Source organism: Myxozyma melibiosi (genome assembly GCF_037950935.1).
Source record: "Myxozyma melibiosi strain Phaff 52-87 chromosome Unknown BZA70scaffold_2, whole genome shotgun sequence".
Taxonomy (NCBI): domain Eukaryota; kingdom Fungi; phylum Ascomycota; class Lipomycetes; order Lipomycetales; family Lipomycetaceae; genus Myxozyma; species Myxozyma melibiosi.
The window spans coordinates 723,180-743,071 of NW_027042916.1; the positions used below are offsets into that span (position 1 = coordinate 723,180).

General features: G+C 54.1%; 7 protein-coding genes across 7 annotated transcripts; 4 read left to right on the plus strand and 3 right to left on the minus strand.

Moving 5' to 3' along the window:
- The first annotated feature begins 67 nt into the window (after positions 1–67).
- On the plus strand, positions 68–2,400 carry BZA70DRAFT_275029 (uncharacterized protein). The gene has a single exon (XM_064912076.1). It carries the CDS (start codon positions 183–185, stop codon positions 2,256–2,258), a length of 2,076 nt encoding a protein of 691 aa, XP_064769801.1. The 5' UTR covers positions 68–182; the 3' UTR covers positions 2,259–2,400.
- Positions 2,401–3,352, minus strand: BZA70DRAFT_275031 (zinc-binding ribosomal protein). Its single transcript, XM_064912077.1, has 4 exons — positions 3,208–3,352; positions 3,041–3,123; positions 2,856–2,951; positions 2,401–2,786 (listed from the first exon to the last, which is right to left on the minus strand). Exons 1-4 carry the CDS (start codon positions 3,209–3,211, stop codon positions 2,649–2,651), a joined length of 321 nt encoding a protein of 106 aa, XP_064769802.1. The 5' UTR covers positions 3,212–3,352; the 3' UTR covers positions 2,401–2,648.
- On the minus strand, positions 3,313–5,774 carry BZA70DRAFT_113786 (uncharacterized protein). Its single transcript, XM_064909440.1, has 3 exons — positions 5,509–5,774; positions 4,999–5,442; positions 3,313–4,941 (listed from the first exon to the last, which is right to left on the minus strand). The coding sequence occupies exons 1-3, from the start codon at positions 5,638–5,640 to the stop codon at positions 3,571–3,573; spliced, it is 1,947 nt and encodes a 648-aa protein (XP_064769803.1). The 5' UTR covers positions 5,641–5,774; the 3' UTR covers positions 3,313–3,570.
- A 93-nt stretch (positions 5,775–5,867) lies between these two features.
- BZA70DRAFT_275034 (D-isomer specific 2-hydroxyacid dehydrogenase) lies at positions 5,868–7,405 on the plus strand. The gene has a single exon (XM_064912078.1). It carries the CDS (start codon positions 6,174–6,176, stop codon positions 7,167–7,169), a length of 996 nt encoding a protein of 331 aa, XP_064769804.1. The 5' UTR covers positions 5,868–6,173; the 3' UTR covers positions 7,170–7,405.
- Positions 7,406–7,446: 41 nt separating this feature from the next.
- BZA70DRAFT_275035 (uncharacterized protein) lies at positions 7,447–9,698 on the plus strand. Its single transcript, XM_064912079.1, has one exon. The coding sequence runs from the start codon at positions 7,534–7,536 to the stop codon at positions 9,502–9,504; it is 1,971 nt and encodes a 656-aa protein (XP_064769805.1). The 5' UTR covers positions 7,447–7,533; the 3' UTR covers positions 9,505–9,698.
- A 51-nt stretch (positions 9,699–9,749) lies between these two features.
- On the plus strand, positions 9,750–12,943 carry BZA70DRAFT_266184 (fungal-specific transcription factor domain-containing protein; the record flags this gene model as incomplete). The annotated part of the gene is made up of 2 exons (XM_064911009.1): positions 9,750–10,121; positions 10,214–12,943. The coding sequence occupies 2 exons, from the start codon at positions 9,750–9,752 to the stop codon at positions 12,941–12,943; spliced, it is 3,102 nt and encodes a 1,033-aa protein (XP_064769806.1).
- A 2,205-nt stretch (positions 12,944–15,148) lies between these two features.
- Positions 15,149–17,274, minus strand: BZA70DRAFT_113810 (uncharacterized protein). Its single transcript, XM_064909441.1, has 2 exons — positions 16,369–17,274; positions 15,149–16,309 (listed from the first exon to the last, which is right to left on the minus strand). The coding sequence occupies exons 1-2, from the start codon at positions 17,002–17,004 to the stop codon at positions 15,302–15,304; spliced, it is 1,644 nt and encodes a 547-aa protein (XP_064769807.1). The 5' UTR covers positions 17,005–17,274; the 3' UTR covers positions 15,149–15,301.
- Positions 17,275–19,892: the final 2,618 nt, after the last annotated feature.

Sequence of the window (19,892 nt, forward strand, 5' to 3'; positions counted from 1 at the left end):
GTCATTGCTTACTCATGACACTGACTCAGCATTTACACATTATATTACTTTGCCATGACTAACATACCCTTGCTGGCCATCGTCCTCTTCTCTTCTCCCACCCAGATATCCACCAGCCAGCCTCTCTCGCGGGCAACACCATCACCTCTTCCCTCCTCCTCCTCCTCTTCACGTAATGCGCAATGGGCCTCCCTCTATGGCGCTCTCCTTCTCCCCAGCCCTATGAGCCCGTGCTCTCCCGCGACCCCTTCAAATGTCGCCGCCGCGAGCTCGGCTCCCGCATCGAGCGGCCGCGCCAGCGCAGTATCCTCCCCGCAGGCTCTGTCCGCCGCTTCATAGAGACCCACGGCATCTCCTCCTCCTCCTCCTCCTCCTCCTTCACTTCTTCCTCTGCAGACCACATCCACAGCACTTGGCGTACGCGCGACTCGCAGCCTGAATCTGCTGCTGCCGCTGTCGCTGCCGCTGCCGAAGTTGATCCTGACCCGTTCGAGTTTCTCTCCGCAGCTTCCTCACCTTCCTCTCCCCGTCATGCCGAGCCCGAAACCGAAGGCTCTCGTTTGGCCAGCAGCATCAACCGTCGCAGCATGCTCAGCTTTCTGCATTTCCCCGACGAAGACGGCGACGAGGACGACGAGGACGAAGCAGACAACGACGACGTCAACATGGACGACGACGCCCTCTCTTCAAGAAGACGGTCGCGCTACGATATCAACTCCGCACTCGAAAGACTAGAGCCACGGTCACGACGTGATGTTGACGACGACTCGGCGTCCTCATCGCTTGTTCCTAGCGCTTGGTACAGATACTACGTGCCGAGATTATTAGACGACGGTCCGTTGACAAACGACGACCGTGGCGAGACAGACCATGGTCATACCATGCCAGACGATGACGCCCATGACTTTCCCAGCACTCCCTCCTCCTCGTCGCAGCCATCCTCAAGCGAATCCTTCCTAACCCTGTTCAACAACCGCTACTCCTCTACCTCCTCCACCTCATCTCGTCACGCATCAGTACTCGCATCCACGCGCGATTCAGCCCTCCAGCGCCGTCGCCGCCGACGAATACCTCTCCCGCCCTTCCACCCCCATCGCTCGCAGTCTCCGCCCCAGCTCCCCTCGTCATCGCTCACATCAACACTTTCATCCTCTCTCGCGACCTCGGACTCGTCCGCACCCGGTCCCTCCTCCTCCTCATCACATCTCTCTTTACCTTCCGCGCAGCACACAGACGGTCTGCGTCGCCAATACCTGCGCCGCCAGCGCTCGCGATTCTTACGGGTACATCAGAATAGCATGCTCAACCTGTCAAACGGTGATAACGCTGCAACGTCGACATCCGCAGCGGCAGCCGAAGAAAACGAGCACGAGCGCGGGTTACGACTGCTAATGGCCGCGCGAAGGCAGGAAGTGCGTGAACGACTACACTCTCAGCAGCAGCCCTCCTCCTCCTCACAACCAACCGAGCAGCAGCCCGAGGAGCACGAGCACGAGAGCGAGCTGTGGAGACTCTTGGAAGTACGCTCGGAGCGCCAATTGCGCGACCAGAACACACATCTGGAACTACAAGCCCGTCGACTACTGCTACGGAGTCTACAGGTCGACCCGACAAACCCTGACCGGCGAGATGAGAGCGAAGGATCGGAGACCGAGCGCGAGAGAGAACGGCAGCAGCGCTCGGCGGTCGATCTGGCGGATACGTACTCAGGCACGCTTTTGCCAAACTCGTCGTCGGCTTCGCGGCATCGGCATAGGCTCTTTCGTCTTGGTGCCGCGTCTCGTAGTGGCTCGCTAGCAGCTCCGCAGGTTCCCAGATCTGAGGAGCACCCGTTGATCTTTCCACGACCGGCATCTACGGACCCCAGTGGTTCTAATGAGCCGCCTTTGCGCAGAATGAGAGGATCCCCTCCGCTTTTTAATGAATCTACATCCTCTGCTCCTGCCTCTTCATCATCCTCGTCCACACTACGCAGGATAATCCAGGGCTCGATGCATAGGCGGAGCTTGACGGACGGTCTTGGAGATCGCGATCGCAGTCCGGTTTTCGATCACGACGACAACGACGGAACCAGTCAGAATTTATCTACTGCCGCCTCATCAGCTGCTCTTGATAACGCGCGCGACAGCAGTAGCAGCAGTAGTAGTGCTGTTACGGCATCGGCAGTTGCATCCACGGTCGCTGACGAATCGTCTTCGGTAGCGTGCGAGGTTGGCGATGACTTTCTGAGCATCGAGGCGTTGGCGGAGACGCGGTGAGAGATCATTTAATAAGGTCATTTGTGTTCAATGTAATTACTTGTACGGGGTTTCAAAATAAATACTGTGTATCTCTTACGTATCAATGGCGTCGGTTTGCTTAGGTTTGGGAGAAACTGCTCTTTTCGCTGGCTGTATGTAAATAGTGTCTTTTTTTAATCTCGTTCATAATTATTATCTTTCTATCTGTACATTTTGCCCGCTGACCAACAATCCCGGTTCCTAAATCGAGATACCGTCGGGAAATAAATCGCGTTTGTGCTGAAGGTGATCAAAGCCAAGACATAACAAATAAGAAAATGGATATAATACTGAGAAAAGAAAGAGGATTGAGCTTTTTTTTTCGTGCTGGATGTTGAAAAGGAGAGAACGGAAAGCGAGGTAAAGCGCTTAGAACTGGAGAGCCTGTCCCTTCTGCTTCTTGTCACCACCGAGCTCGAAGTGCTTGCATCGCTTCAACGGGAGCTGGGCCTTGGTCTTGCAGACGGTGCACTCGAGGCGGAGGACGACCTTCTTGGTAGTCTTGGCCTGTAGATGTGAAAACACTGATTAGAAACCGAACTCTTCCTAATCTTCTGAATAATGAGTATAACGCACCTTCTTGTGGAAAACCTGCTTGGTCTGACCACCATAACCTCTCTGCTTACGATCGTATCTGCGCTTTCCCTGGGCGTACAGCGAAGCCTTGCCAGCCTATACAAACAACCAAACAGTCAATAAACCACTCTTTCAAATCTCCTGCAATCCTGATCCCGTCTCGTGCAAATATGAGCGCGCCGTACCTTGTACTGGGTGACCTTGTGCTGAGTGTGCTTGTGGCACTCCTTGCCCTTGCAGTATGTTCGTCGAGTCTTGGGAATGTTAACTAGAGAACAAAAACAGTCAGCAACAAATCCTTGATCTTCTCTTCTTCCTTAAGCACTCCTATGCAATAATCAGGTCTACTTACCCATTGTTGCTGTGGAGTAGTGTACTGCGAGATATCCAAACAAGAGCAACTCGATTCCAGCGCTGCGCTTTCGACCGTCCAAACCTTGATTTGGGTGAGGGTTTTCGGCCTCGCTGCGTCCCAGCAAAGGTCCCAGTCAAATCTTAAGCGTGACTGCGTTTTGTGCTTAGAGTTCACGAACCCTACACTTTGACTGTAGGGTACAGCAATACTGATTTGGGAGGGCTGTCTGTTTCGGGAGATTTGTATCCAAGATGGTGATAGATATTCTGCAAAGTAGGCGATATGTACAGAGCACAAAGTAGTATACAAACCAAAGATCAAGACAGAAAGGAAAATGAAAACCCCCAAAAAAACAATAAATCATCCTACTTCCATACAAATATCAAAATCCAAGTGCGCCTTCGGCCATTCATACCATTCCTTCCACCGCTCTCGCCCGTGCGAACCACCACCACCACTACTACCACTCCCGCCGCCGTCGCCAAAGACACCCGGCAGGGCGGCCACGATCGCCAGAATGTCCTGCCGCGTGGTCACCATCGCCCACCAATTCTGCGGACAGAGCGTGACGCGCATGATGCTCAGGAAATGTAGATAGACAATCAAGCTGGGGATGTCGTGCTCGCGCAGCCGCTGTAGGTAACTCGGCGGACATTTGTACGGCCACGCGAGCAGGTATCTGCCAATCGACCCGCCCGTCGTCATCACGATCCAGTTCTCGGTCGCGGCAGATGACGGGTTTGGCGTGTTCAGCGCGGCCTCGGCGCTCATCTGGAGCGTCAGGATGCGCTCGAGGATATTAATTGCTTGCTTGCAATCCTCGACAGTCGCGGCATCGTACTGCTGCTCGATCAGCGTGTTCAGGTACTTGAAGTACGGTTTTCCAAGAGGCAAAATATCCCAATTCATCTGCCACGACTCGTGAATCTCACTGTGCGATATGCCTCTGGATGTGAACTCCCTCAAGAACGCGCCAATGCCGAAATGCAGCGGCAGCCAGAGATCAATCGACACAATCTTCTGCTCTCGGGCATCAACAACCCGGCCGCGTGCGCCCTTCTTGTCTCCATTGGCCGAGTCTTCTTCCAGATCAGACAGCACGCTGCTGCCTTCCGGGTACGAGAAGCCGTCGAGCGAGAGAATGACTGAAGCAAACAGCGCCGCGCGTAGTAGCTCGAGGTCATTTGTGTCCCCCGAGATCGCTGTGCGGAAGAGCTCAAACGCGCGCTGGCGGTAGTATGCGCACAGCGTCTCGTAGTGTCTGCGCGCGCTGCGCCGGTGATTTCGATCTTCAGGTGACTCGGTCTCGCCGTCTGCCAGGATCGGCGGACACGTCGCAGTGACGATGATGTGCGAGCACACGATCGCGAGGTTGGCGTACATCAGGAACGGGAACCTGCACGCCGACGCAGGTGCCTCGTGCATCCACATCTCGCGGTTCTTGGGGTTCTGGAACCGCGTTAGCTGGGGAAGCACGCGCGCAAAGAAGTGGACCATCAGCGAGAGATGCTGCATGTTTAGCTCTGCCTGTGCAGTCGGCACACTCGAGGGGTCGTCGGGGGCGTTGAAAAGTGGGATCGGGAGCGACGCGAGAAGACTGGCGGACGAGACATCGGCACCTGCGTAGCCAAGGTCGTTGCTAGGTGACGCTGACCTGTTGTCGTCGTCGGCGTACTTACAGCTTGCTCCGTGTTTTGTGCAGTTCTTACATCGAGGCCGGGCTTCGTCGCACTACACAGCCAGTCAGTCAGCAGTTTATAATTAAAAGAAAATCATGTAGAAACAGACCTTGATCTTGCGTCGCTTGCACACAAAGCAGCCGGTACGCGACTTGAAATGGGTTTTCTTTTTACTCTGCGGCAGCTGTAGGTTCGAGTCCGCCTCCCTCTTCGCAGGCAGCGACGTGGGTATTGTTTGCACGGCCTGCGCAGATTGTTGGTATTGTGCCGAGGTCGGAGGATGTGGATGCTGTGACGATATCGACTGCGGTGGAGGAGGAGGAGGTGGTGGTGGTTGTGGTTGCAGCGATACCTGAGGCGATGCCGATGCCGAGGAAAGAAGACGAGAAGTACTGGTCGGAGTCGGCGTGTCTGCGCTCCCCGGAGAAGAGATCGAGTTCGGGGTCGGGATCGAGTAGGAGATGTACCCCGACGACGGCTGTAGCTGGTGATGGTGAGGCGGGGGCGGAGGTGGTGAGGGCATATACGCAGCAATCGAGGGCAAGGTGATTGTCTAGAGAACAGAGAATACAGTAAGAACACGCACAGATGCACAGCGCACTTGACTGGCGCAACTCACGCTCTTGGAGACCTGCAGAGGCGTAAAGGGTCCAGGCGGGATGTAGATCGGTTGCCTTATGGTGTTGCTGCTGCCGTCGCTCCTCAGGTTGCTCGACGGCGCGAGCTGCCGAGACGGGTCGCGGTCGGCCATCGCTCGTGGGCTGCTCCAGAATCACCGCGCGCCTTGAGGAGGAGAAGAGGGCGTTCCCGCGAGAGATCTGTTCGCGACGAGTGCTGCTGCTGCTGCTCGCTCTGTTTGCTCGTGTCTTTTGGTCACAAATTGGGAGATCAAATTGCTCTCGCTCGCGCCCTAATCGAGGCGGCCGTGGTCCACACCCAGGGCAAGGGTGCGCTGGCTGACTGTCTCCATCGGATATAGGGAACGCGCAGAGAGTTGAGGGCGGCAGGACGAGGCTTTGTGGAGGTGTCAATGGTGAAACGAAGAGCTGAAGTGCAGACCGGGTGTATGTGTCTGCGCGTCGAGCAATGCGCTGCGGACGCCTGCTGTGCTTCGTGCAGCGGGTTTGTTGATGTGCGCGTCGCCTCGGAATTAAGGAACCACCTGCAGCTAACGAGCCAACGATAGCGGTGCAAACATCTCCAACTGTTCTGCCTGGTCTTCTTTGTTCTCCTTCTCCTACTCCTTCTACACATTCTACACTTTTTTGATAACTCCTTGACGCAATGTCCGTCCGACGTCGCATCCTGGCAATCGGCAAACCGCGCTTCGCCCTCTCAGAGATGGCCTACCTCGAAGCCAACTACGACGTCGACTACGTCCTCCCCACCACCCGCGAAGCCACAAAATCCGCAATTGCGTCGGTATGCAAGGCCTCACCCACTCCCTACGACGCATGTTTTTGGCTATTTGGCTGGACGCACTACCGGCCCTTCGACGAAGATCTCCTGGCGCCTGTCATGCCATGCCCCATGTTCGCCGGCGGCGGCGCGGGCTACGACGCCGTCGACGTCAAGTGGATTACGAGCCACGGCGCGTTATACACAAACACGCCGGGAACACCGACAATAGGTACGGCGGACATGCATGTTTTCCTCGTGCTCGCAGCGTTGCGCGGAACGACACTGGCGGAAAAAACAGCACGCGAAGGACGCTGGCGGGACGGGCTGGGTCTGATGGACGATCCGCAGGGTAAAGTCTTGGGTATCGTCGGCATGGGCGACATTGGACGCGAAGTTGCCCGCAAACTGAAAGTGTTTGACATGGATATCGCGTACTATAACCGGAGACAGCTCCCGGCCGATGTGGAGGAGAAGCTTGGAGCAAAGTACTACAGCTCGCTGGATGAGCTGCTCAAGAAGTGCGACGTGCTCTCAATCAACTGCCCGCTGACGCCGGAAACAAAAAACATGATTTCTGACCGCGAGTTTGCGCTGATGAAAGACGGCAGCTATTTCGTCAACACCGCCCGAGGCGCGATCGTCGACGAGGAGGCGCTCATCCGTGCGCTCGAGAGCGGCAAGATCAGTCGCGCGGGCCTCGACGTGTTTGCCACCGAGCCCAATATCAACGAGTACTTTAGAAAGAGCGACAGGGTCACGATCCAGCCGCATTATGGGGGGTTTTCGGTGGGAACGGTCAAGTTTGGAGAAAAGCTCGTGCTGGGGAACATCAGGAGCTTTCTGGAGAGCGGGAAGCCGCTGACGCCGGTGACTCTGTAGGCGGATCTGAGGGTGGATAAGAGGATTGACTATAGATTGCTCGAGCAGCAAGATATCTTTTACACAACAACTGATCAAATCATATGGGCTGATCAAACCATCTCTATTCACAATCAAATCCGGGGAAGGTTGCGATTAGGTTCCCACTCCCCGTTATCATAAGTCCGTCTCTAACTCCGACAATGATCCGAATATGGCATATCTGCAACACACAAAGCCCTCGCTTAGTCATCCGTACTCGTATCCGGCTCGGGTGATTTCTCGTGTCAGATTCCGAGCTCGCTGCGCCCAAAAACATCTCCTCCGCGCCATCGTCGCCCTGCTCGATCAAGTTCCGTCGACCCCCAGCACGTTCGTGGAGTATATGCCCGTTACGCCCGAGAACGGCTTCACGGCCGCGAATAACCCGCTCTCAAAGCCTGCTTCCGTGCTCTCAGACACCCGCGCCCCGGTCGTCCCTGCTCCTAATCCGACCGCGATGAAGGACAATCGCGCGAAGCGCAAACGCGTGGTGCTCGAAGACGGCAACGGCTCCCAGTCCGAACCGGAGACCTCTGAAGATGACGAGAGTCTGGACGGAAACAGCAACGACAATGACATCGACAGCAAACCCCCCGACAGCAAAGATTTATACAGCCAGCACTTGCACCACCAGCCGAGCGAATCCTCCCAAGGCGGCAGCAGCAGCAGCAGCAACAACGAGAACCTCAACCCCGGCGGCGACGCCGCCCGCGCGCGTCAGGCTGCTGCGATCGAGAACCTGCTTAATCAGGCCAGCTCGTCAATTGGCCGTCGCTCGCACGTCAAGTCTCGCAACGGGTGCCTGATATGCAAGCGCCGCAAGATTAAATGCGACGAGACGCGTCCGCAGTGCCGCAACTGTGTTCGCCATAATGTGACCTGCTCGTTTGCGTCTGGCGGTACTCCTGGTAGCAGAGGTGGAGGAGCCGGTGCTGGAGGCGGAGCGAGCGGGAGGAGTTCAGTGACCTCGTCGCCTGTCATTGTGCACGCGTCTCCTGTTCCTTCTCATATGCACAACCAGTTCATCTCGTCGCAAGCCACCTCAGCAGCCGCTACTGCGGCCGCGACCACTGCCGACACCTCCCTTCCTTCTTCTTCTTTATCTTCGACTTCCAATGCACCACCCCCACAGTACCAACGCCCGCCGCAGATCCCAATCTCGATCCCTGTCCCAGGCGTCCTTCCCGGCCTAGCAACCCGCTTCTTCGCCGGCGGCGTCACGCCAAACTCCTCCTTTGCAGCCGGCCTCTCTGCGCGCTCGTCGGCCACGACATTCTCGACTCCGCCCGCGTTCGACGCCGCCTCAAACACGGGCGCACCACGAAACGCAAACGGCGAGGCGCCAAACCTGACTGCGATCCCGTCGCCTCACACCGTTCTCGGCCAGCCGTTTGGCAACGCGATCGCGACGCAGCAGTTGGCGCTCTTGACAAACTATATTCTCAACACCTCAAAGTCTCTCTCAAACAATTTCAACCCGCGCTCGGTTTATATGTGGACGCACGAAGTGCCTGCGATGGCGTGCGAGTTTGATTTCATGATGTACTCGATCCTCGCGCTATCGGCTACGCATCTGCAGTATCTTCGAAACGACATCTCGTACGAGAACATTGCGGTCTATTACCGCCACCGCGCGATTGAGTCGTTCCGAAACAACATTGTCAGCGATGTGACGGAGAAAACACCGACGATGCTCGAAGCACTCATCATCGCCGGCGCTCTAGTCTCTGTCGACGCGTTCGCGTACGTCGAAGTCGGCGAGTACTCAAACAACCGGGCGGTCTCGCTCGACCGCTGGCTGCCGCTTCTGCTGGGTATCAAAGCGGTGGTGATCGAGTCCGACAATATGAACGAAGGACACACCTCGCTGCATTGGAACCCGCACATCCACTTCCTGCCCGTCGGCGAGCGCTCGCTGCTGTACCTCTCCAACCTGATTGACAAGCGCGCGACCGAGCTCAATCAACGAGAGCTGACGTATATGTGCGAGCGCCCGATTCGCGTGCTCGAGCAGCTGATTACGTTCAACGATACCGAGTTTGTGGAGCTCGGCGCGGGTCTGATTCGGTATATCATGACGTGGCCGTTCGTGTGCTCGGACGAGTTCATCCAGAAGCTGAAGAACCACGAGCTGGTGCCGCTCGCGATCTACGTGCATTATCTGGCGGTCATGAGTTTTACAAAAGTTTGGTGGCAGGATCTGAGGGTGAAGAATGACGTGCGGATGATTTGTAAGATCTTGGGAAGAGACTGGGAGCCGTGGTTGGAGTGGCCGCGGGCATATTTCGATTTTAATCTGTGGGGCGATGATTAGAGGCGGGAGTAATAGCAACAACAAAGCCAAGACGCGGTTCTTCTATTAAACATTTACGACATTTCATAAATTTGCTTGGAAGTAGATAATGTCCCAGATTAGTTAACTTAGTTAGCAGGCGGGATAATGACTATTGTGTTGTGGCGTGCGGCTTTTTGGGTTTTGGGAGAGCTGCGCGCAGAGATGAAAAAGATAGGCAATCTTGATTGTCGACTCTCTCGACCGAGAGCACCCCACGGAGCGAAATGCACCCCATATCCTCATCCACAACCCCCGACCAGCCGGCCTCGTCGGGGTCCTCTGAAGCGGCCGACCAGGATCCGTATGCGCAGCAGATGTACGCCGGCCCGACCTTCTCGACCAGCGTCTTTCGCTCCTCCTCCCCGAGTGCCGTCTCGCGCTCGCTGGGGGCAGACGTCCGCGACCAGATCCACGTCTTTCGGGTAGCGCCTACGAGCAGCGGTAGCGCCAGCTCGACTCAGTCGTCGTTGAAGAGCAACGGAACTGGTAGTGGCGTGGTCAATACCAATAGTCCTGACACCCCAACTTCGTCGCGTTCGCCCGGTGTGCGACGAACCATACAAGCCTGCGAGCGCTGTCATCGCCGCCGGACAAAAGTGAGTGATCAAGTGATTTCTATTTTTTTTTAGTTATTAGTGGATCTTTAAGAGCTGTTGCTGATCTGTGGCGGCTGTTTGTTTTTCTGCAGTGTGATGGTAAATACCCAGAGTGCTCTGCCTGTGTAAAAGCATCGGTGCGCTGCCAATACGCTTCGAATCGCTCGGGCGCCGTGCTATTTCCCCGAGGCTACGTTTCTGCTCTCGAAGAGCGTCTTTCTTGGCTTGAACAGGCTATCTCTAAAAGCTTCCCAGACATGGACATCACCGAGGTGGCCACAAACACACCTCTGCAATTCAGTACCCGACGAACGCATCCGCAGGACGATAGTTTCTCACAAACACAGCAGCAGCAGTCAACCAGCACCAGCGGCGGGCAACCAATACGGACGTCTCCCCCGATAGAAGAGTACCGCGTCGGTCCTGCGCATTACTACTACGAGGCCTTCCGGAACCCGATGGAGACTATGGACGAGCTCGCTGCGCATGTCGGGTTTTTGTCGCTCGGCACCGCTGCCGAGCACAGCTCGACGGCGATAGACGCGCCAGCAGAGCCAAGGTACATCGGACCATCGTCTGGTCTTGCTATCGCAACTAATCTGAACCTGATCCTCCGGGAATTTGGCATCGACCGGCCGTCGACTCCTACCGCGGCCGAACTACGAGGAAGCTATATGAAGTCGCCTACCGACGACGCCAGCACAGACTTTGTTGCTAGTCCAGGGACAGGTGCGTCCAGTGGTCTTACATTACCGGAGAACCATCCAACGACGACGGTGCCGATACATTCGTCGCCACTGGCGCCCACGCCGCCTTTCAAACCTACGAGCACCATGCCGCCGAAGATCAAGACCGAAGAAAACGCAAACAAACCTCATGATGCGGTCCTACGTACTGTCATCAACGATGACTTTTATCCTTCTTTCGAGGAAGCAATGACGCTATCTGTCGCCGCGTTTGAAGAGCTGATACACTTCCCCATCCTGACTCCCCCAACTTACCTGATCTATCTCCGGAACTCGTATGAGCCTAATGTCATGGGCGCTTCGGTCAGATCTCTTCCCTCATGGCGGATGGTCTGCTTTCTAACTTGCGCGATTGGCGCAGCAGCACTTGGCCAGCGCGACAAGCAGCGGTTATACTTCAACCACGCGGTTCGATGTGTGGATTTTGGACTGTTCCGCGACAATATCCGCTCCATACGTACATTGCTTCTGTTCACAGTTTACTCATTCTATGATCCTAAGGGTTCATCTTCGTGGCTTTGTCTTGGCAATGCGATGCGCATGGCCGTTGCACTTGGTCTCCATCGTCAGTCATCGTGCGACAACCTTAACTTGATCAACCAGGAGATCCGAAAGCGCGTTTTCTGGGTCGCATATTCCCTCGACCGTATTTTGGCAACCGTGCTCGGCCGTCCGTTGACGCTGCAGGATCGCGACATTGACGTGCAGTTTTTCCTCGATCTGGCTCAGGACCCCAGTCCTGAAGCCGACAGCAGCGACGAACCTGTGCTGTCCGATATGCCGATTGCGCTGCATCTAGTCAAGCTTCGCCTGCTGACAGGCAAGATCCTGATCGCGATCGACACACCCAAGAACAGCTCGGAAGACAGCGCCGCGCCCGCGACAGGCGGCGGCGACATGTCGGTTCTCGACCAACTGCACCAGGCGCTGGACGACTGGAAGGCCGCGATCCCGCGGATCACAATCAACCCCGAGCGCACGCGGATGAGGCTCGAGATTGAGCATTACGAGCACCTGATGCTGCTCTACCGCTCCTCGCCCGCGTTTCCAGTGCCGTCGCCGTCGGCGGCGGTTGTATGCGCAAACAGCGCGTACGCGACGATCGAGCTCTACGCGCATCTCAGCCGCTCGTTCTCGCACTTCCAGGCGACGTTCATTGCTCTCCGGGGTGTATTCACGGCCGCGTTGACGCTGCTCTGGGCGCACTTTGCCTGCGAACGGTACAACATCCGGCTGTACTCGACTCGTGCGGTGATGAGCGCGCTCGAGACGGCGAAGGCAAATTTGCTGGCTGGAGCGCTGCAGTGGGCTTTTGGATCGCAGTGCGCGGAGGTTTTGGATAGATTTTCGGCGATTTTGAATCATATAGAGAGACAGAGCGAGCAGCAGGAAAGCACAAATCAGCAGATTCCGCAGGCTGGAGAAGAGGTCGAGCAACTGATGCGGAATATACCCTTTGACGTCAACAGTTTTTCGGGTCTGTACTTCATGAGCAGTACGCGCACGACTGCATCCGGTCACCCCCCGGATCTATATTCAAACATGCCGGCCGGACCACAGCAAAAGGAGCAACAACCTCCATCCGTCTATTCTGGAATTCCACAACAAGGAATTTCCAACCAACCTCAACCGCAGCCGCAGCCACAGCCACCGACCGGCCACGCGCCAGGCGCAGGCGGTCTCGACAACTTGCAACCAGCCGTGCATGAGATGGATATCACGCATGCGGTCCGGCGCGAGTTTGAGAGTTACAACGCACGGCTGATCAACGAGGTGTTTGGAGCGCAGGGCGCGGGAACGAGAGAGATGTCGAGCGAGGCGATGTACGATCCAGGGATGCCGCAGTACGTGCCTATGCCGTTGGCGTTGGTACCAGAGTATTTGAGCATCGATATGAGTTCTGGGGATTTACAACAGCAGCAGCAACAACCGCCACAACAACAGCAGCAGCAGCAGCAGCAACATCATCAACAACAACATCATCATCAACAACAACAACAACAGCATCAACAACAACAACAGCAACAGTCTCTACAAAGGATGTACGCTTTTGACAGCTATATGGACTTAGTGTAGCGCAAAGCGTGTCGCGTCGATAGCCGGAGCCGTGAGGATAGGGTGGTACGAGTCTTGCAACCAACAGCACAGTCCGCTCTCGGATACCGCGTCTTTGCATTGTGAATTTGTTACTTGACGATTCCGAGGGGGGCTCGGAAGGCAAAGTCTGGGCGTTTTGGGTGGTGATTCTCCGTGTATTATATGAAACAAGACTTTGGAGTGTATATTGTACATTAATACTAATTTCCTATTTCAACATGATTGTCATTGTTGAACACTGCTTTTCGAGTGACTGAGATACTGCGACCATATTATCTCGTTATTCACGCAGATACAGCTCGATATTTTTCTTCAGTCATTGCTTTCTTCATTCCCTATCTTTTTTATCGTTTTCAGTTTCAAGAGCGAGAGTACGCTTAGATTGAGCTTTGTGGCTTTATTTGGATGACTTCCGAACTAAGCTAGGTCAAAGTGGGAAGGATAGAGAGAACGTGCCCTGGGAAAATTAGAAATAGAGAAAGACCAAGCAATTTGACCTGGTTTGTTGTCATTAGATTGAAGTACGCGCTGATACCGAACTGGGCGGTATACGGTACAGCCCTAGCAGCCACTTTAAACGGCAGCTAGATACACTTGTGATGCTCAGATCCTTGTCGCCCGAGTGGATTGGCTGAGGACCCCACGAAGCGTAGATTACCGCTGATCAAGCCTGCCCCAACTGCCTGTGCGCGCAATCAACGGGCACTATATTCGTTATTCAAGTCCTTATTCTTCAGGTTCCTGAGATATGCACATTCCAGGCAGAAACCCGAGATTGAACTCGAGCTTTTGAATCGGCATGTTCTTCCCCCCCTTTTCCTTCGTGGTCTATGTCGGGACCGGAAGGAAGAATGGACCGGGCGTATGCGAATGCCCTGTCCCCCTTATAAACTACAAGGTGCGTACGGGCCGCGTTAAGGAAAGTCGAGTACGTGGATGACTCGAGTTTTGACAACAATCAGCTGCCCTCGAGATTCCATTGATCTGTCTTATGCTTAATTCTTCAGTTGTTGTCTGCTTTGTCTGTCCTTTTCCCCAGGAATGTCTTTTACTTGACTAACTAGGGTTTACCGCTCACCGCCGCCGTCAGTAAACATCTCCCCTAACTACAAAACTCAATGGCCAAACCTCCCAACGCTACGACGAACTCGGCTCGCGGCAAAGCTACCCGGCCACGAAATAAAAAGGTCCCTGCTTATACTCCTCATTCTCTTCATCTAATCGTGGCTGCGCGTCGGTTCTTATGTCTTGACTTGCGCCAATTTTTGTCGTTTCTTGTTTTGATGAGCATCCTATTTGTTTTTTTTTTTGATTGATTGCTATTTCACATCTGCTTTTTTATGATCTCATCTATGATAGATGAAGGCAGTATCAAAGTATCACCTTCATCTCTTTACATCTCTTTATTTTCTCATCTTTTGCAAACTCTTGATTTTTACTGACTGGGCAGGATAGCCGCAATTCTTATCAAATCTCCAACCGTATGAGCATACCTAGAGTACACGGTCTACAAAACCGACGCAATAACAATTGCCGGTTCAGTCCACGCCATATCTCCCGCACGTACTAGTTCATCATCAGTTCAACAACGCGCTCGGTGTCTGCTTAGGTATCCCATCTATCTTCCCGAGTCGAGCATGGCCCCGTCCCGTACTCCCGCATCCAGCATGGTCTTCTCTGTCCTACATCTGCCATCCCGGCTGAAACGTCACAAATCTCGGATGGCTATCTGATTTCCAAATACATGAATGATCAACCCACTTCTGTCTTCTCAGCCGTGTCACAACCGCACAACATCTTGACCTTCGCTCTCGACGGTTTTGTTTCGCATTACTTTTGGCGATGTTTTCAGTACTATTTCCCGAGACTTGTTACACCTTCAATCTCCCGCAATCAGATCCCACCGCTGCGCTTGGTATTCGCTATTGGTATCAGCTTGACTCGCGCATTGCGCAGATGTCAAAACTGTACATGGCTAACAATGCTAAGACACTTGACGTCATTGTGGAATGATACGGGGGTCGATGAATGATACGAGATCAATGAATGATGTGAGATCAATGGTCATTGAAAATTCCTAAGCATACAAGCAAGAACCAAAACAGCAAAAACAAAAATGGATTGACAAAATTTATGGAACAAACACCGTCATGCTCTATCAACTGTCGCAGCCTGTCGCACTATCCCATAGACTAGACTGGAGCAAGAATGTATAAACACCCAAAAATAAAATGAAACAAAAACAATCGCAAATCAAGATATCAAGACAAGGATATTAAATGAAAATCAGCCAGAAAAAAATATAGAGTACAAGAATTCACACGCTAGAGTAACAAATCAGTTTTGGAAAGTAGGCACGCTCTTCTCAGCCTCGCCGACATCAGGCCGGACCTTCAGAGTCTTCTCGGGCTTCTTGCTGTCGTTGATGATGTTGAGCAGACGCGCGCTGCGCTGGATGTTCTCTGCCATCAGATGATTGCGCAGCTGTAGCACGCTGTCCTTCTTCCGCTGCCACTCGGTCGCGGGCAAGTGTCCCACGCGCTGCAGAACCTCGAGCTCGGTCTCGTCGTCACCTTGGACCCAGATCGCGTCGAGAGGGATCTGCGAGTGCGCGTTGAGGAAGGTCTGGGTCACAATCAGAGGAGTGCCGGCGATGATGCTGGTGGCCACGGTCGAGGACGCCTGCGACTTGAGGTAGTGCTCGTTTCCGAGGGTGGGGATGATGGCGACGCCCTTTCCGAGCTCCTCAAAGTACTCAAAGAAGTTGAGGTTGGTGATGAAGCCAATCTTGGGGTTCATCTCGCTCGCAATCTGGGGAATGGGACCCGAGCCAATCAGCCGCAGGTTGATGTCGCACTTCAGCTGTCCATACTCGGTAAAGATCTTGTCGTAGTTTCTGCGCTCGGGCTCAAACTTGCCCGGGATAACCGCAAACGGCTCGTCGGACATGAAGTCGCGGTTGTTCGGCACCGGGAAGTTGAAGACGGGGTGGAACAGCAGCGGGCGGTAGTCGCGGCCCTCAATGTCGAGGAAGCGCGGGAAGTTGCTGCGGATAAAAGTGTGCACGTGACGCGAGAGGGCGGCGAAGTGCCACTGGTCCTGACGGATCCAGGGGCGCATGTAGGAGATCTCCTTCGCGTACTGGTCGACGTGGTGGAAGTCCCAGAGATGGGCCTCGTGCACGATGCAGACGACGTGGGCGCCCTGGGAGAGCATTGAATTAAGGGCCGATTTGCCGATGACGCGCATGTCTTCGGGGCAGGTGGTGAGGAAAATGAAATCAGGGGTAAAGCCAATTTGGTCCAGCGGCGTAGAGCTGGCGTCGACGATGGGCAGGTCGCCGCGCTGAAGAAGAGAGTTAGCTATATTTAATAAAAGGAGAATAAGGGAGAAGAGTGGCATACCTCAATATCGACAGCATTGCGGAGTCCCCATTTGCTCATGCCGAGCTCGCTCGAGACAAGGGTGATGTTGATGTTGTCGATCTGCTTGAAGGCCTCGACGATGGGGACAAAGACCTCGTAGTGGTAGTCGGGGGTGTTGACCAGGAGCACGTTCATGCGGCTGCCGTCGACCTTGGCGCGCTCGAGGGGAAGGTAGTGGGGGGGAACATAGCCCTCGGAGATGACAGAGTTTGAGAGCACGTCGTCGGCCGTGCCCTTGGAGAGAGGGATCTCGAGCGAGAAGAGATGCTCTTTTGTGATGACGCCGTAGTGCCGGAACTTGGCGAGGAGTGTGAAGACGTAGATGATGAGAAGAGCCTCGAGCGCGAAGCGGATCTTGGAGTGGACGCGCCAGCCCTTGGTGGTGGCAGCGGAGGATGCGGAACGGAAGAGCTGGCGGGAGCGGCTCTTTGCTGAGTTGACGAACGAGCCGACGCGCGAGGGCGAGACGGTGGTGGCCCATTCGGGCATGGGGATGACGATGGCGTTGGGGGAGTATGGGGTGGAAGGGACGGAGGAGGCAACGGAGGGCGAGGGAGACGACGGCCGGTAAGGCGAGTAGTTCTCATGCGATGGGAGCAGAGGCGAGGCAGACATGGTTACCTGTGTGTGGAGAGGACTGAGGGAGAGAGAGCGGTGGAATTCGAGGTATGCACGGCTTGGAACAGGAGCAGCTCCGCAGAGATATATTTATAATCGGGCCGGTTGCCCAGAGACCGCAATGAAAGGGGCGAAGGAAAGCATAGCAGAGGAAAGGGAAAAGATAGGAGGAGAACAAGTAAGCTCGAAGCGAGGAGTAAGCCAGAGAGAGGTACCAGATACGCCATTGGGGCGTAGGTACGAGAGGTTAACTTTCCCGAAGCAGCTAGCGCGCGGCGGAGTTACTTCTACAGTACACGTGAGTAACCACGCCGCACGTCAGAAGAAGACAGCTCGCAAGGCTTGTGCACCGCCGACGAGAGTACCTAATTAGTTCTTACTCGAATAATTGCACCTCGGAATGAGTCTACGAAAGGGTACCACACGCGCGAGACCGTTTCTGATAGCCGACCCCCGTCTGCGCCTACTCCACAGTCCCGGTTTTGGGCTGTGCACTGCGAGTGAGGCTGTTCTACGCGTGGCCTGTTGGGGCAGCACGTCGCGCTGTTGTCTGTCATTGAAGAGAGGCTCTGTTCGGTGCGTGGAATCGGGGATGGGGGGAGGACCGGGAACCGGATACCCCGATTGTCCGCGCTTGCCGTCTGCTTTAGGAAAACATGGTGTCTGGAGGATAGAGAGAGCGAGGCACTCGTTGCTGTCGAGCCAATTTGCTTTTCTGCTCTGATTGCACCGTCGGAAAATCAAGGTATCTCTTGCACGTCTGTGAGACAAGAAGGTGTGTGCATCGACGACACAAGCGGGATCGATATTGCCCAAAGTCGCTGCGACTATACTGCTTTCTGCAGCTTTCCAAACCGACTTCTACAGCGCTAGCTCTCCTTTCGGTCTGTTGACAATTAAATATATCGGAAGCAGACCACGATTGCTGAAACTGCTACTGGAATGTCGTAGGAGAGAGAGAATAGCAATTAATAAAAAGTTATCACGACGGGAAGAAGCGAGAGTTTACACCCGCGCTCGCTCGCCCGCTTCGTTTCTGTTATCAGGCCCCATGCACATTTTTTCTCCTTCTATCGTTAGAAGCTCCGCGCTTTAGAGAGATGCATACGGCTGCAGCATGGGAATTTGACGGAGGAGCTCAGAGTTTTTTTGTCGTGGAAATGCGAGGGGATGAGATAGTGGCGAGAAGGGCGATAGTGCTTAGACGCCGGCAAGAACTGGATCCTGATTAACTGATGACGAACTCGATTCCAAACGTCGCCAAAAAATGCCTTGGATCTACAGACGAAAAGACGGATTCGGCGTGAAGAACGATTTTGAGTCCTTTTATCTCGAGCTAGTGACGTTATCGTGATGGATCAATATACTACTACTATTCTGAGAGAGAGAACCGTCGGAAGTTAGGCCATTTCGCCCTGCGTTGACCTGCATCGCCATCGAGCGGGCTAAAATTGCAAGAAAATTGCAGGGCTTTTTGCACGCCGAGAAGAGGCATGATTCTGCACGGCGCCCTTGGTGTAGCAAGCAAGAATAAGACAGAAAGAGATATCTATCAAACATGCCGTGGGCGAGGAGCAGGCTCGAAATGTCCAATCCAACACCGAGTATGTTCGTCGTCTGCAACTGCAAAGTGTATTTTATTTCTAATTAGTTCGTTTCATTTCGGCCTGCGCTTGCGTGCAGGTTATGTGCAGGTGTGGAAGCAGGTCAAATACACAGGGCTTTTTTTAACCCTAAAGGGCAAATGCTCGAAACCTTAGATGACGCGCAAAAATAGATGAGGCCAATTTAACCATCCTGCGTATTGCACGAGGTCTGTACGGAGGGCTGACAACACCCTCGCCCCAAATACGTGAAGAATGGCAATCTATCTGCAAAACCAGTCGAGACTGGGCAGCAAGGCCTCATTGTGGGAGGGTGTTCTCCTATTTACTGCATGTGTGCTGTTTAATTCTGTGCCTGTGGTTTAGCAGATAGCCGACCGTTGCAAAGCGGTAAGAGCTTCTTCTCTCAGTGGGCGGTGGGCCGTCGGCCTCATGAATTTTTTGAGGCCGAGAGTAGGTTGTGTGGTGCAAGAGAATGCATCGGAAGGAGAGGGAAGTGAGAAAAAAAATCTGTGAAAAGTCGGATGCGCAAATTAAAGGGAGGAGCTGAGCCGTGCGAAATCATGATTCTTGAACTCGTGAACTCAACGGCATTGGTTGAGGCTATAAGTCTATGGGAGTAAGAGTGAGAGGGAGAGTGTGTGTGTGTGCTACTAGTGAAATGTACGCTCGGTTGAGAGAGTCGTTTTGTGTTCCAGCGCATAGGCCAACGAGGCACCCGTTTTCCTCCACCTTCTCTCTATAAAAGCGTCATAGGTTTCTAGCACGACGAACGACGTCAAAGGATAGAAATCCTTCGGGGATAGCAGTCCTGTGGGTTCGAGCGAGCTCGAAGAACAAACTGTGGAAGTGCAAAGCGACGATAGTGGGTGGCAAGTAGTTGCGGAGTCAGTGCTTCTTACAGAGACACAATGGGGACAGACGAAAAAAAAAATTTCCAGCTGGCCAGCCGCGGCGGCCCCAAGACGGATGAAACTGGTCGAGATCCTACGAGGATGACTCGCTGGAGCAAAAACCGTTTGTCTTGCAGTCCACAGCCAGACGCAACCGCGAGCCCCCGACAATAGCTAGCGACGTTTGGTGGGCGGTTTTAGACTCGAGAAAAATAAAAGAATATGCTATCTCAAACGAGGAAAAAGAAATGAAGGCCCTGGAACTAAGAAAACAAGGTTTTGGTGAAATAAAACAAAAAGAAGACTCTATAGAGGTTAAGGTTTGTCAGGTCTGCCCTAAACCCTGATTTAGACGTTTGGCAGAGACATGAACAGGCTGCTATTATTG

Bases quoted from the DNA above. Each gene is read 5' to 3' on its own strand.
- BZA70DRAFT_275029 (XM_064912076.1), top strand. From the start codon at position 183: ATGGGCCTCCCTCTATGGCGCTCTCCTTCTCCCCAGCCCTATGAGCCC.
- BZA70DRAFT_275031 (XM_064912077.1), bottom strand. The intron at 2,952-3,040 runs GTACGGCGCGCT...TTGTTTGTATAG, and splicing joins ACAAGGTCACCCAGTACAAG to GCTGGCAAGGCTTCGCTGTA. The intron at 2,787-2,855 runs GTGCGTTATACT...TCACATCTACAG, and splicing joins AGCAGGTTTTCCACAAGAAG to GCCAAGACTACCAAGAAGGT.
- BZA70DRAFT_113786 (XM_064909440.1), bottom strand. From the start codon at position 5,640: ATGGCCGACCGCGACCCGTCTCGGCAGCTCGCGCCGTCGAGCAACCTG. The intron at 5,443-5,508 runs GTGAGTTGCGCC...TCTGTTCTCTAG, and splicing joins CTCTGCAGGTCTCCAAGAGC to ACAATCACCTTGCCCTCGAT. The intron at 4,942-4,998 runs GTCTGTTTCTAC...CTGGCTGTGTAG, and splicing joins GCAAGCGACGCAAGATCAAG to TGCGACGAAGCCCGGCCTCG.
- BZA70DRAFT_275034 (XM_064912078.1), top strand. From the start codon at position 6,174: ATGTCCGTCCGACGTCGCATCCTGGCAATCGGCAAACCGCGCTTCGCC.
- BZA70DRAFT_275035 (XM_064912079.1), top strand. From the start codon at position 7,534: ATGCCCGTTACGCCCGAGAACGGCTTCACGGCCGCGAATAACCCGCTC.
- BZA70DRAFT_113810 (XM_064909441.1), bottom strand. From the start codon at position 17,004: ATGTCTGCCTCGCCTCTGCTCCCATCGCATGAGAACTACTCGCCTTAC. The intron at 16,310-16,368 runs GTATGCCACTCT...TCTCTTCTTCAG, and splicing joins GCAATGCTGTCGATATTGAG to CGCGGCGACCTGCCCATCGT.